The 14,436-nt window shown below is 32.8% G+C and overlaps 1 protein-coding gene across 15 annotated transcripts in view; it reads left to right on the forward strand.

The window, feature by feature from the left end:
* gro (TLE family member transcriptional corepressor groucho) overlaps positions 1–14,436 on the forward strand; it is a 123,576-nt gene that overhangs the window by 81,199 nt on the left and 27,941 nt on the right. For 12 of the 15 annotated variants that reach the window (XM_076395075.1, XM_076395072.1, XM_076395074.1 and 9 more), the window contains exons 2-3: positions 1,960–2,057; positions 7,353–7,416. In XM_076395075.1, the coding sequence (XP_076251190.1) occupies positions 1,960–2,057; positions 7,353–7,416 (162 nt within the window). Of the gene's footprint in view, positions 1–1,959; positions 2,058–7,352; positions 7,417–14,436 lie in introns of those variants that run through there. The other 3 variants (XM_076395087.1, XM_076395088.1, XM_076395086.1) reach the window with 1 other exon arrangement.

Below are 14,436 nucleotides of genomic sequence, written 5' to 3' on the forward strand. Positions count from 1 at the left end.
CACTTAGATGATGATTGTTTTGATTTTGAAGTGAAGGGATGGATCCATGTTACATTTAAATATAGCCAAACACTGCTCAAAAATCAACCACACATTCTTGTTTTTCGTCAATAGTGAGCAAACGCGGCACCAACTTTGAACAGGGCTTTCTCATAATCAATTGCTCATGCAATATAAAACCAACACGTTCTTTTAATATCTTTACGATGTTGGCTAACTCACGCAACTTTACTATTCGATCATTCAAAACGATTTTGTGGATTTTTTTATATTTTCTGTTTTTTTTACAACAATCCCTCAATCAGAAACAACAATAAAACCAACGTTTTATTGTTGTTTCTGATTGAGGGATTCCTTATAACACTTTTCAAACCATGGCTTCCTTTGAACGATATTTTTGCCCATCAAGAAGCAATGTAAAATTAAAGCAAGGCAGATCTTGTGTTTCACTTACAAATCTTGAGCTGAGAAGAGTTTGCGTCAGTTACTTTCTTTTTCTGGCCCTTTTGCAACAACATTTCATTCTATTTGTTCAATTAACGTCGGTACACATCTGCTGTAACAGTTTTATTCGGTTTTAGCATCTCGTAATATACTATATCTTAGTGTTTCATATGCATAGAAAGACTTTCTTGCCCTGAATATTCTGCTTCGACGTTGATGTGGATAGATATTCTGGGCTAGCCCAAGATTTTTTGCGCTTATTATTGTCGTTTTCCCACTTTTCATCGGCAGTCAAAGGGCGCCACAGAAAGCTATTTTCTTTTGCTTGGCAAACAATGAAATTAATGTTAATGACGTTTAGAAATTACATTTACTTAATTACTTAATTCGTATGGTTTTTTAACGCCAGTTTCATCACCTGCTTTTCGTTTTTCATCTAAAAATACATGTAGGCACCTAATATAATATGTAAATAACTTTAAATGTGAATATATCAGTTAATATGTTACCGATGGAAACTGTTTTCTAAATTAGAACAAAAAACATCATATTGGACTATCGTGTATGTGAGGTCGTATGAGAAATATTTCTTGGAAAATTAATTTCGAATAAAGACCACTTTGAATGGACCATACATTTATTTTTATGACCACATATCAAAAGTAGAGTCTTCAACAGTAACCCAAAAGGTCTAATCGAATTAAAATAAAACATTTGTCAAAAATTGTGGCTATTCGATATTTGCTTTGTTTCTTTAACATTAAAGTTAATAAACTCTTAATCGCATATCAACTCTTTTGTTTCTCGACTTTTTAAGGTGAACTGTTGCTTTGCTTACCCTATAAATTAGAATTATTTAATCCTAATATATTTAATTTTTATTATTATTTATTTATTATTTAATTTTCAATAACACCAGGAATAATTTGTTTTATGTAAATAGGTTTTTATAGAATAACAAGTCTTCTGCCAGGAAAAAGGATGGATTATAACTGAATGCTTTGGTACTTTTAAGAACAATTGCAGTTGGAGCAACTAAAATTCTCATGTAGGCAACATCCACATATTAGTTTGAATGTTTTTGAAATAATTAAATATAATAATGCACAATGCAATACCAAAGTTTTTTAAATGTGAAACAAAAGAGACAGTTTATTAGTATACAACTATGTTATTACCAGTTTTTTAAAACCATTTTTAAACGCTTCATTTTTATCTTATTAGTTGTATTATAATATAATTTTAATCGCTAAAACTTTATGTATACACTTGTTTTACTGAACAAACTTGTAATTTTTTTATTACGGTCCTGTGGGGTATTTTCACGTCAGTTGTTGCGCGGTCTTGGCGTTAACAAAGAGCATTTAGTGAATTTGCCCCAAAAAGCTTATGTCTGTATTATTAAAGCAACTGTTGGCCAGGGTTGGCTTTACAGCTTGTCTTTGTCGAAGTTTTTCTTAAAAAACTGTTAAAATTAAACCAAATAACTAATTCTTTTATCTTTCGTTTTTTCAGGGTCCGCCACCTCAAGGTGGCCAAATAAAATTTACTATTGCGGATACTTTGGAGAGGATAAAAGAAGAATTTAATTTTTTACAAGCGCAATACCACACGTAAGTAATCAATCATTTTTATATTATGTTCTTGTTAATGTTTTCTTCGTTCTGCATTTTACCATATAATTATGTAAGGTGTTTAGGTTTTAATATCGTGATTGTCTAAAGTATCGCTTTTTTCTCATAGTGTTGATATAACATATAACATCTAATTTTTCAAAATCCATCTTCTATCAATCTACTTTGAAAAAGAACGTTGTTTTTAGAGCTTCTCATAAACATAAAAGTAGAGGAAATTCACTATCAATCATCCAGAATTCAGCGATTTTTTCTTAAATGCAGGCGATTTCGTAAATTATTGTATCATTTTTCTTAATTCATTGTACCATGAAGAAAAAGTCTACACCTTAAGCATTATAATTTAAAAAAAATTTTGTTCGATGATTTCTCAGCACCCTAATACTTTAATAATATTACCAAGGTTCAACACTGATACAAAATCACATTATTATTTTTTACACGCTACCACCGGTTATATCCTTCACCCAAATACAGCCCTGTCGCGCTTGATTCCTCCCCGCGCCCTCAGTAAAGCGTTCCCCGTCAGCCCCGGCTCGTTCTCCCCCCATTTCTCGCCTGCCCTTTTCTCCACTTTACCCGTTGTTCGCGCCGATTCTATTCGTCATCTACGCCGCCCCTGATTATCCGGCCATCTCGGCCAGCGAACAAATGAAATATTTAATCGTTTCTCTTTTGTTCCACGAGTTTATTGAGGTAATTGGTAGACTGATTGTTTCTCGTGGAACGGCTAAACGAGGGACAATCGACGGCGACGGTGCGCGCCGGAGGTGGGGGGAGGGGCGGTAAAATTAGGCCGAACGTTTTAAGGGGTAATAAAGGAATTTTATTATCGTTCGGTCCGTTTTTTTTGCTTCGGGTCCCTCACGCAATATGAATGATGGCGTATTGATGATTCCAAAAAAGGCGTTTTTATATATAAAGTGCTGTGAATATATATATAGATTCGAATCGTTATTTTGATATATTAAAGGTTCGGTTATATAAAACGTATTTGTTAAACAGTGTGTTCAGTGGGGATCTTCAATTTTCAAAATGTCAACTAAAGAGTAAAAATATAGTAGAAACGTGTCAAACTTTGTCCTTTTGATCTATTTTTGTTTAACAGTCTCTCGTTTGTCTTAGTTGCGATTCAATATTCTAAATTTTCTGAATGAAAGTAGGCTTGTCAACTGTAATGGTGTAAAATATGGTGTAATGGTTAGAATGTTGAGCGTGAACGCGGAGGTCGTGGATTCGATTCTCAACAGGGCAGCAACTTTTTTTGTTCTACGTTAATTGGAACTTTTGTCAAATCACCTAGACTAGGTAGCGAACCCCAAGACTTGAAACATTCCTTATTTTCATTCATTTCTTCTTTATTCGTATATTTCCTTATATGGGCTGTACTTTTACCTGGCCTGTCCATTGTAATACTTAATAAAATAACTCCGTATTTTATTGAGTAAATATCTAACACTAAAAAGAGAAAAATAAAATATCTTTAAAAGAAAAATTGAACCGACCTCAAAAAATAAATAAAGAACTCACTAAAATGTAAAAAATAATCAAACTTAGATTTTTAACACAAAATGTTTTAAAATAAAACATGTACATAGTAAACGCTGTAATTTAAACTATCTACTACACGTATTGTATATTCTAATATACTATATACACACAATTTAGTTTAATACCTATCTAAATATATTGATCTATTTACAATATTATTTTAACTACTACCAACTGATCAGTTTGAAGTCAGTGCCGAGCCTAAACACTACAAAAATAATGTGACATATACACAAAATTAAATTACAAACAAATCAAATCAAATTTGTAACTTTTTCAATTTTCAATCGTGAACCAAGGGCTTGCCGAGCTTATAGTTCTCTCAGTTTTCTTCTAGAGCATCACCGGTTATCTAAAAGCAAAATTGCCTAGTTAAACCTAAAAGCCTAGTTGATAAAAAGGAGACTTTAAAATATAACAAAAAAACTACAATACATATGGTTATATTTTGTGTATGATATTGAACTAATGGATTCAAACATTTTCTTCTGATGTTGAGTAATTGAATGGACAATTCTTAACTATAAAAAACTAATTAAACAATATTAATAACTCTTTAACAATATAAGTTTTACTTAAGGCATTAAATAAGTTTTGAAATATTTCGATTTATGTCGTTATACCATAAAGTTATCTTTCCAATTAAACGGTAAAAGAAAAAAACAGAGAAAAAGGAAGAAAAATCGGTAATTACTCACGTAGGATTCTCACGAATACAATGGCCGATAAAGGTCAATAAACCCCCCACATTACTTATTATTATTTTCCATCGCATTATTGCTATTCCATTTTAGTAACGACCAGGTAGTTTCTAAATAATTATCGGGTAGTGGTGGATTATCTTGCAGAAAGGAAAAACATAATCGGCAAGAAAAAGCAGGCATTAGCGAGCAAGGAACAAAACCATTCTTTCTGGAGATCGGAATGTGTATCTAGCTGTAACGAAAATATAGTTTACAGCTTCTGATTTAGTATGTTGATTTATTCAGACCGCTTCATAAACAAACAAAACGATTAATAGTTGACACGTTTATTATATTTAGATATGAATTTTATAGGATAGTTATTTCTTCAATTGAACTAATGGAATAATTTTTTATAATTAATTACACCTTATATTAGAGATGCTTAGCACAATCTTAATTTACAAATTATTTATTACTACTATTTTGTTGAACTTGCATTAATACACAAGCAAGCTGTGTAGGGGATTAATATATCAGTATCTATTGCCAAAACTAGAATAAAACTAAGCTACTTAAGCTAAAGTTAAAAATACACTTATACACTTAACTAGTTCGTGTGGTTTGGTTCGCTTCAATCTCAATCTGTTTTCCTGCATGTTGTCCAGAAGCTGTATTGCTTCTACGTTGTTGTGATTTATTTAGCAACCTTATCTCATGCTTTAAAGCGAAATCTTGGATCACTTCGTATATCCATTTGACTTCAATGTCATCCTGTAGCTTTTCGTTGATTACGTAGTGATAAGCATCGGTAATTAATTGTAGAGCTTTGTTTTGGGTGCGTTGGATTACTAGTTGTTTTGATGTTTTAGTGCAATCCCATATTTGCACCCCATAGATGCAAATTGGCTTTTTGACTGGCCGATAAACCAATCTCTTTAATTTTAGGTTAAGTTGAGAGTACCTTCCGACTAACCAGTACAGTTGCTTGACTTTGAGTGTAATCTGCTCTGCTTTTTATCTAACATGATGTTCCCAATTTAACCTACCATCGATATGTATTCCGAGGTATTTAATTGATTCTGCTTGAGGAATCGGTCATATTAAAATATACTTAAACTATCTGAAGATCCAACAGTTACTAACCTTTTCTAAATTGCATTTAATTGAATCTAAATTCCTTTACGTTCCAGTAAAGTATTGATAGTTTAAAATATTACACAACTGATCGTTATAACAAAAGCTAGAAGCTAGCTAAACTGAACGAATTCATGATGTGCTATATCAATGTTTTTACTAGATGTACCGGAAAGTCATTACCGACCGTTTTTTGGAAAAAAAACGTAATTTTCAAGAAAATGGTATCGGTCATTTGATTCTATGCATCTTGCCCATCTTTCAGGCAGTTTATGGATCCCATCTCAAATATAATATTTCGTATAATATATAAACAAAAAAAAACATTTATTGAGCCATTTGCTAGCGTCTTCGAAATTGGCGAAGAGCTGCTTTGCAATCGCGTGTCCCATTGATGCAAAAAGTTGCTAGTCAGACCGAGCAAGGTCTGGAGAGTACGGCGGGTGTGATAATTTGGAGTGTTATCGTGCTGTAAAATCAGTTTACCGCGTCTTCGTGCGCTTTCTGTACGTTTTTCTATCAATACATGCATCAAATTGATCATTTGTGGTCGGTAGTGACTATTAACTGTTTCACCAGGTTTAAACAATTTATAATACACCACCACGCCACTCTGCTCCCACAAAACACAGAGAGTTGTCTTGCGACCAAAACTATTTGGCATTGGAGTCGATCGGCCGGCTTCGCCATGGGATAATCATACTTTTTGCGCTTAGGGTTTTCAAAATAAATCAACTCTTCGTCACTCTTCACTATTCGAAGCAAAAATGATTCCCAATCATACATTTGAAGCAACATTTCACAGCCGATTTTTCGATTTTCCATTTGTCTGTCATCTAATTGATGTGGCATCTATATTCCCATCTTTTGAATTTTCTCCATTGCTCATAATCGGTTACTTATTGTTTCTTGGGTTACTTAACTACTAACTACTTAATGCTTCTGCCAATTGTTTTTGAGTTTGAATTCAGTCATCCAGTAACTCTTCGCATCTTCAAACTTTTTCGGTCTACCAGAACGTTCTTTTTCTTACACATCGAATTTACCACTTTTAAATTTTTGAAACCACGCCTCACGTTTTTTAAATATTAGAATATGCACCGTAACTTTGTATCAGTAAATGATGACTTTCAGTGGCTTTTTTCTTTTAATTAAATAAGAAAAGTATTGCGTGCTGCATGTTTTAAGGCAAGGAACTTGACGTTTTCAAAAAGGTAAAAATCTGTCACAGTGTTACTTTCTCAAAATATAACTTATATAGCGTTGGAGCTTGATGTCAATAGAATAAAATGACGTGTCAAATCATAATATTGCATTTAAGCCTAGTGACAGCTATTAGAAAAGTCGGTAATGACTTTCCGGTACACCTGGTTTGTCTTGTTATTTTTTATCATAGTAGTGGACAAATGATTTAAATTATATCAACAATTGAAAATCACTTAAAATTAATGTATAGTCAGTATTTCTGGCTCTCCTATTAAATAAATATAAAATTAAGTAACCGTAAAGAATAAATAATTCTTAGGAAGACCATTAACACTCGTTTAGGGAACGAAAAAATCCTCACCGATAATAATTCAAAACAATAGCGTTAATTCCACTGTTCGGGCGCGTCTAATCTCCTTTCGATCGAGCGAAATAAAAACGTACGATCAAGATAAACGAAAAACCGAAATAATTAACAGTGCAAGACCGACCGATTTCTTTGTCTTCCAGCAACCATTAACCCACACTTCATCTCCTTCGCGGGCTTCCTCCCTCGGAAGATCACGTACGGAGATAACGCCGAAAAAAAAAACAATAAAGCTCGCCGACGGAGAACGACGACGTTGACGTAGTCCGTCCTTTCTTCGCGGCCCGATCTCCCCCTCACCGTCTTAATTGTGTTTGTGTTCTGTTTTAGGTTGAAGTTAGAATGTGAAAAGATTGCCACGGAAAAGACGGAGATGCAACGACACTATGTTATGGTAAGTTGTTGAAAAATTACTATGGCGTCACGTTATTTTGCATGTCACGATCGTATCGTTCCACGTAAATTGTCCATTGTTTCGCCGACATCGAAAAATTAAGGAAACTCGAGTTTAGTGCTGTACAGGATGATTCTTGTACGTAGAAAACATACTTCCTAGAGTCTTACTCCCTTAAATATTTCAGTTCTAGTAATTTATCTGCTAATTCTTCATAATGTTTACTTATTTTTCACTAGATCTATTTAACATAATTACATAAATAGTTCTTGCAACAAAACACCTCATAGATGACGTCGAATTTACTGCCAAATGCAGCTTATATAAATGCAAAATTCATAGAGTTAGTCTATAAAATTCGATTTTTGTTGGTACTGGTCGACACTGTTGTCAAATATCTACAACTTTCTTCAAAACATTCAACAAATGGTAAGCTTTTTGGATTTGCTCTGCATCTGATTACATTTTTTCTGGTTTTATCACTGCAGACTGGTTATTTCTAGGTTAGTGATGTCCAAAAAGTGTCCAAAAAAGAAAGAATATTCTTAATTTAGTGAAATGCTACTAACATTTATAGTAAGAAAATGTCGAATAAAAGGTTTTTGAATAAAATTTTATTTTTAGATGCCTCGTCGCTAAAAAAAGCTATATCTCCAAAATTAATTTAAATTTTGAAAAATCCTGTTACGGGAATATTTTTAACGCGTTAAGCAATGAAAAAAAATCGACCGTTTTCAAATTTCTAGGCCATAATACTGCCCTAAAATAGCAAAAATTATTTTTTCTATCTAATATATTTATAATTTTTTATATATACTTTTTAGTTTCGGTTTTTTAGTTGTTGTTTTTTTAATATTCACCATTAATTGTGGGTCTTGAGGCAGTGATATTCATTTAATTACCTTAACCTTAATGATTTTTTAACTGATAAACTTAATTTTTTAAATTATTTATATACATTCGTACTAATATCAGATTGGACCGCCCTGTACAAAAGAAAACAGAATAATCCAGGGCATAAACGATCTTTTATGATGATTTTTTTCTCGTGCACTTCCAAGCGTGAATCATTTTCGTCTTCAACAAGCGTAAAGAGGTGTCGAGGCGGCGTTTTAGCTGCCGTCGTTGGCGAGGCTCGTAACGCGGAGATGGCCCGAAAAAAAGGAACTGTAGCGCGCAATTGAATGGGGTTTCGGGTAGGTTTTTAATTGATGTTGCCGTTTTAGGCGACGACAATCCATTCCGTGATCACGGCCTCCGCGTTTTTAATTAGTTTCAATTGTCTGGATACGGTTTTTCTTCTCTACACTCGCGCTCACGAGCTAACAGGTAGGTCCGTCTCTTTTTTCTTCGTCGACCTCGCACCGTTTATCGTTTTCTCTTCTTTTGTTTTTGGCATTGTGTCGAATCCTGTCAATGTGTGAACTGAAATGGGCGACAATTGTGTTTTAAACGCGAGATTTTAAACCAGAATAATTTTTATGTCTTTTAACTATATTTTCATTTATATTTATTGTCTTTTATTCTTTATTTTCTTTTTTATTGTGTTCTTTATCTTATATTTATTGTTTACCATTTTACTCAATTGAAGACGTTTTAAAATAGATTACAAGGAAATAAACAAGATTCGCACTTAAATGAGTATGCAAATAAACTAGTATTATAATTAAGTTTGGTTATGTTTGACGTTATTTTCGTTGAGGAGTGAGTTTAATTAACGATTTTGTTTGCATGATTATAAGAAATGTCTCGTTGAAAAGCGATTAATCACAATTCGATGATATAGTTTATATTCATATTTTAGAACAATTAGTGGAATTGAAAGTTACGAAACTTAACTCATAATCAAACTTGTATTAATTGACACTTATTATGTTGCTTAAATAAATAAAAGAAGTAAGAGCATTTAACTGTGGTATGGAAAACGTTGAATGAATTGTAGCAAAATTAATGTCAATTATGGTATATTTCATTATCGAAGTATTAATGTATTTCCTTTGCATTTGTTTTTTCCACGCCACCTAAAGCTCTAAATGTACATTTTGTTTGGTCTCTCTAAAAATTCTTCAAGGCGTTAGGGGTAATAATTATAGGTTATAAACCGACAGGCGTTGTAAATGATCAAATTCAGTCGATTTGAATTAACTGTTTTTTTTTATCAAAAATTTTAAGGTAATATTAAATTATAAAAAAGCAAATAATAATTTTAGAGGTTACTATGAATTGAGGTAGGACGAAAATAAATTGTTATGGTTTACATAATATGACTATTTTTTATTGACGTTAAATATAAATATAAAATTTGATAGAAAATACAATTAGATAAGAGGCACCGTCGCAGTGTTACCTGACGAAATATTCGCTTGAGCAGACAATGGAGGTACATCCTAGCTGAACGATATTCAGAGACGGAATGATACAAAGTACTCTTCAATATCCGACATCCACGTTTCAGGGCTGCTAGATCTTTATTGTCTGAGTATTTTATAGGCCGTTATTCTAAGATATAAAATCTACATGCCTCCAGATCGCTACATAATCGTAACTAGACGGATGCTTTCGAAATGCTCATGTGTAGAGCGAACCAATCATATAATACATCTTGTTTATTTCCCCGTAGACTCTTCAAGGTTATGATAGATACCTTATTTCGTGTTAATCACGATTGATCAACAATTCTGAAGAAAATATTCTAAAATATTTTAATTAATCTTTCTTGGTTATTCGCAGGGTTTGTTTATAGATATTCAATATTATATGATCTACGATCGACTTATAAACTCTTCTTAATTCATTTTCTTTTCTTTTGGATCTTTTCCTGTTTTTATATTTGCCAATTTTGAATTGTCAAATCATCAATCACCAGCATCAACAATGTTTATCTTCAATTTTATTTTTCCCTGGATTAATGTATCGAATTGCCGCTTTCCATAAATATAATTGTTTGGAATCCAGTTAGATTATTGGAACATTGGATCGTTAAAACCAACATATAGTTATATTTATCGTTGGAGTATGTTTATAACTATCTATTATTAATCCGTTATAACTCAGTACTAAGGTTGCAGTACAATTTTTTCACCAAATATACTTAAATGAATATGACAAAGGTCACAATGAAAATTATAAAATCTAATTCTATATAAAATTAATTTATGCAAAACGTATTTTTTGAAGTATCACAGATTAGATGTCAACCAAATCAAATATGTCTGTTGAAAACCTTCTTATTTGATTGTTGATGTAAAAAAAGTTTATATACTAATATCGGAACAATTCGTCACAACTGACAAGATTACTGATAATATTATTTATACTGGCATTCTTTTGTTGTAATACTAGTAATGGAAGCATTAAAAAAATAGTTTCTGGCGTGATGCCAACCATCAGAACATGTAAAAGAACATTTCATCAAGGAATTCATAAAATTTCTGATGAAAATCCCGCCTAATGAGTTACGCAAAATCATAAACAGGAATTGTTAAAAGACCGAAAGGTGAATTTCTTGATGAAAGTGGAGGCACGGCCGGTTCCAGCCACCGCCCTAGGGGCAAACTATTAAAAAAAGACGTCCATAAAGCGTTGCTCATTATCGTTGTTCATTAGAAAAGATAATTACTGGCCGCTTTCATCCATTATAATTTAACCGGCATCATCGTAAAGCCGGAATCGTTTCTCGAGCGGCTAGGGGACGATACCGACGAAGCTGTGCGGGGCCGACCGACGATCGTTTGTTTTAAGTTCGTGGCAAAATATTTCTTAATATTGATGTTCTAACACTATAATTAGTATTTTAATGTCCCTGGACTTTGAATAACAAAATAACAAAATGTTGATGCTTTAATGAACTAAAATAGCTGTGAGTAGTTACGGGGGGTAGTTCTAAAAGTACATAATCTGACGGATATTACGAAGAGTATCATCAGAGTTAGCAGTAACACATGGGCTGAAAAGTTCCGGGCGTATAAACGAAACGCGTTTATCTTTGTTCAAAATTGGCTTTATTCATCAATGGAATCTCCATGAAAAGCCATTTTGGCGCCGTTCTAACATTTCAATACCACTTTTGCAGAACAGTTTGTTTTTTATCTCAAAATAGTTGCTGTTCCCTCAGGTGGCGATCGTTTTGATTCCGATGTGAAGTGATGGATCCGTGTTTCATCCATTGTCACATATCGACGAAAAAATCTCTGTTTGTTACAGTTAAACATGGCCAAACAGTGAGCAAACGCGGCACCCACTTTGAACAGAACTTTCTCATAGTCAAATGCTCATGCAATATAAAACCAACACGTCCTTTTGATATCTATACGATGGTGACTATCTCACGCAACTTCACTTTTCGATCATTCAAAACGATTTTGCGGATTTTTTTTGTTTTCTAGTGTTATAACCTCATTTGGACGTCCATCGCTCTGCCTCATCAGTGTCTCTACTACTACTATTTGTCAAGTTGTCAGCAAATCAACATTTTATTGTTTCTGATAGAGAGTCAAGCCATTGCTTCGCTTGACCGATATTTTTGCCCACCAAGAAGTAGTGTAAAATTAAAACACGAAAAAAAAAAGTTAAAGCAGTGTCATCATGAAATTTTAACTTTATTTGAAAAGAAATAAAAGTATGTAGAACCTACTCTTATTATGTTTTGCTATTCTGATTTATTGCAGTTTTTTATAATTGTTTTCCGTTTAATTAAATGTCTTTGTCTGTTTGACACATAAAAATAATTTTTTAGAAGCAGTAAAAACAATTTTAATTTGCTTGATAACCAAATGAAGCAGTCTTGATTAAATTTTAAAGTAGATCGATCGAAAATTCTACCCCTACTCTGTTATACTCTGTTATCTTAGCATCATAGTCATTCTAACGCCGTATTTTGCTCCTCCTTTCTTTTACTTTTTTACGATGTTGGAAATTGAGTGCGCAGGGAAGTTAATCCATTGGATTCCATATAAAAATTTATAAATTTCATCCATCACTAAGGGCATCGTCGAAAGTATTTAGCCTTCATAAACCATCATTGAAAACCATAGCGATAATATTTGTTCACTTATTGAGCTTATTAGCTTATTGAGCTTTCTGCTGGACAGAGCCTTCGATGTGAATTTGAATTTGACGCGAAAGTAGGTCTTCTGAAAAGTTAGAATTTTTGATAACTTTGTTGTTTATTATTTTGAAAACTTCTTTAGATATGAGAGGGTTATGGACCCTTATTTCCACTCTTTGATGCAAATTGCGCATTTTAACTTCTAATGTTATGTTGGCCAATTTGACTATTTGCCCATATTTGACAATCTTTTCTTGAGACCTTTAAAGTAAAAATAGAAAATAAGTCAAATACAATCTTATCTATTAATATTTTAATATCAATATTAATTTTCTGGCTTGATAACCGCAGGCTACTGGACTGTCCTCCTACTGCTGCGATAGTCACATAATTATTATTTTCCATAAGCAAACGCATAAAATTCCACAAGAAAAATTAAGATCGTATGTCTTTTAGGGTGGTTTTTGGGTGGCTTAAGGTTTTTAAAATACTACATCAAAAATTATATAGCCGGCTTAATTGGCGTAACGGTTAAGGCGATAAGACGCTCTTTCTACTATTGCGATAGTCGCGCGTTCATGTCCTGCTGGGGGCATTGTCTCAAATTTACGATTGTGATTTCCAAGTTGGTCACTCGCCAGTCGGTAGAGTTAATGGCCAAGTATTGTGGTTCGAAGCTCACGTAAAACAGTAGGTCTAGTCCAGATAAGCGCTGAAAAGGAGACTAAAATATAACAAAAAAAAATTAAACTATGGTGGTTTTTTTATTTTATTTCAGAACTTTTGTAACTAAATCTAGTTTGTCCGCTCTATAGAAAAGAAAATCGAATAATTTACAAATCAATTAATCTTTCGGTAAATAATAATGAATTTTTGTAGACTATTATTTGTAGACTATACATGTATTCATATACGGTATACATAAAATATGGTGAAGTCGTCATATTGGTTCCTTATTTCTATATTGTGCAAGTGTCTTTGTTGGCAATTTTCTGTAAAACATGTGTAATACAAGTAACAAGTATTTATATTACAGCTGAGTTCAGCGTAATTCTTACTGTCGCCAACAAATTCCCAGAACATTTTCTGTCGTCCGCGTTGTCTATTTTAATTGGTCAACGTCCTAAAAAAATATCGTCGAGCCGACAAATTTCTTTTTGGTAGTGTCAGCATATCAACAATTAATTCGATATTTCATAAAATATAAATATTAAAGACCATGATCGGCAACAGTTTAACCAAATCTCTCTATTGCTGAAACAATCCTTAAAAAATATAAATGAATTTAATTTTGGAGAAAACGACCATAGATCCCTAAGAGCTTATATAACCATATTCTTTGTCGTTGGTAGTTCTGTTGGTTTAGCATTGTTTTGACGATGGATCAGTCAGTGGACTTAGAGCATTAGAAATAAAAGTTACTATTTAGGAATCTTGAGATGGACATGATGATGAATCCTTATAGAAATCATAGGCAACTCTAAACAAACATGTTTTCCATGTCAAATAATGTCCAGTTAACAAGGAGTCTTACGGAACTCTGCATATATTTATTTTTTCTATATATCTTACCGATACCTTATACATTATATATTAAATAAATTTGCTCCAGTGTACATAAATATTTATGAAATATTCTTCTAACTTCGTCTAGCATAAGCTTCACTACTAATAGAGCAATGCCGAACACTTACTTTGCGGCTTTCGGCTATTATTTGAAACAGTAATTTCTCCCGTTCGTCTTAAGCATAAAGAGTACCTTGCGATCCTGTGAAATCGATAAAGACTGTCCCCTGTTACCCCTCTTCCCATTCACAACCTTTGTTCTCTCTCGTTCGTATATACAATAATTTTTCATGTTAAGTCCATTGCTAATCATCCAATTTAAATTGATAGCTAAATTATTCCTTTTTTATTCATTGCGATTAACTAATCCAAAATAGGATGATCATAATTAATATATTCCGAGACCC

This window comes from Rhynchophorus ferrugineus, unplaced genomic scaffold, assembly GCF_030347505.1.
Source record: "Rhynchophorus ferrugineus isolate W39M unplaced genomic scaffold, kcgeb_rfMv2 rfM2, whole genome shotgun sequence".
Lineage (NCBI taxonomy): Eukaryota > Metazoa > Arthropoda > Insecta > Coleoptera > Curculionidae > Rhynchophorus > Rhynchophorus ferrugineus.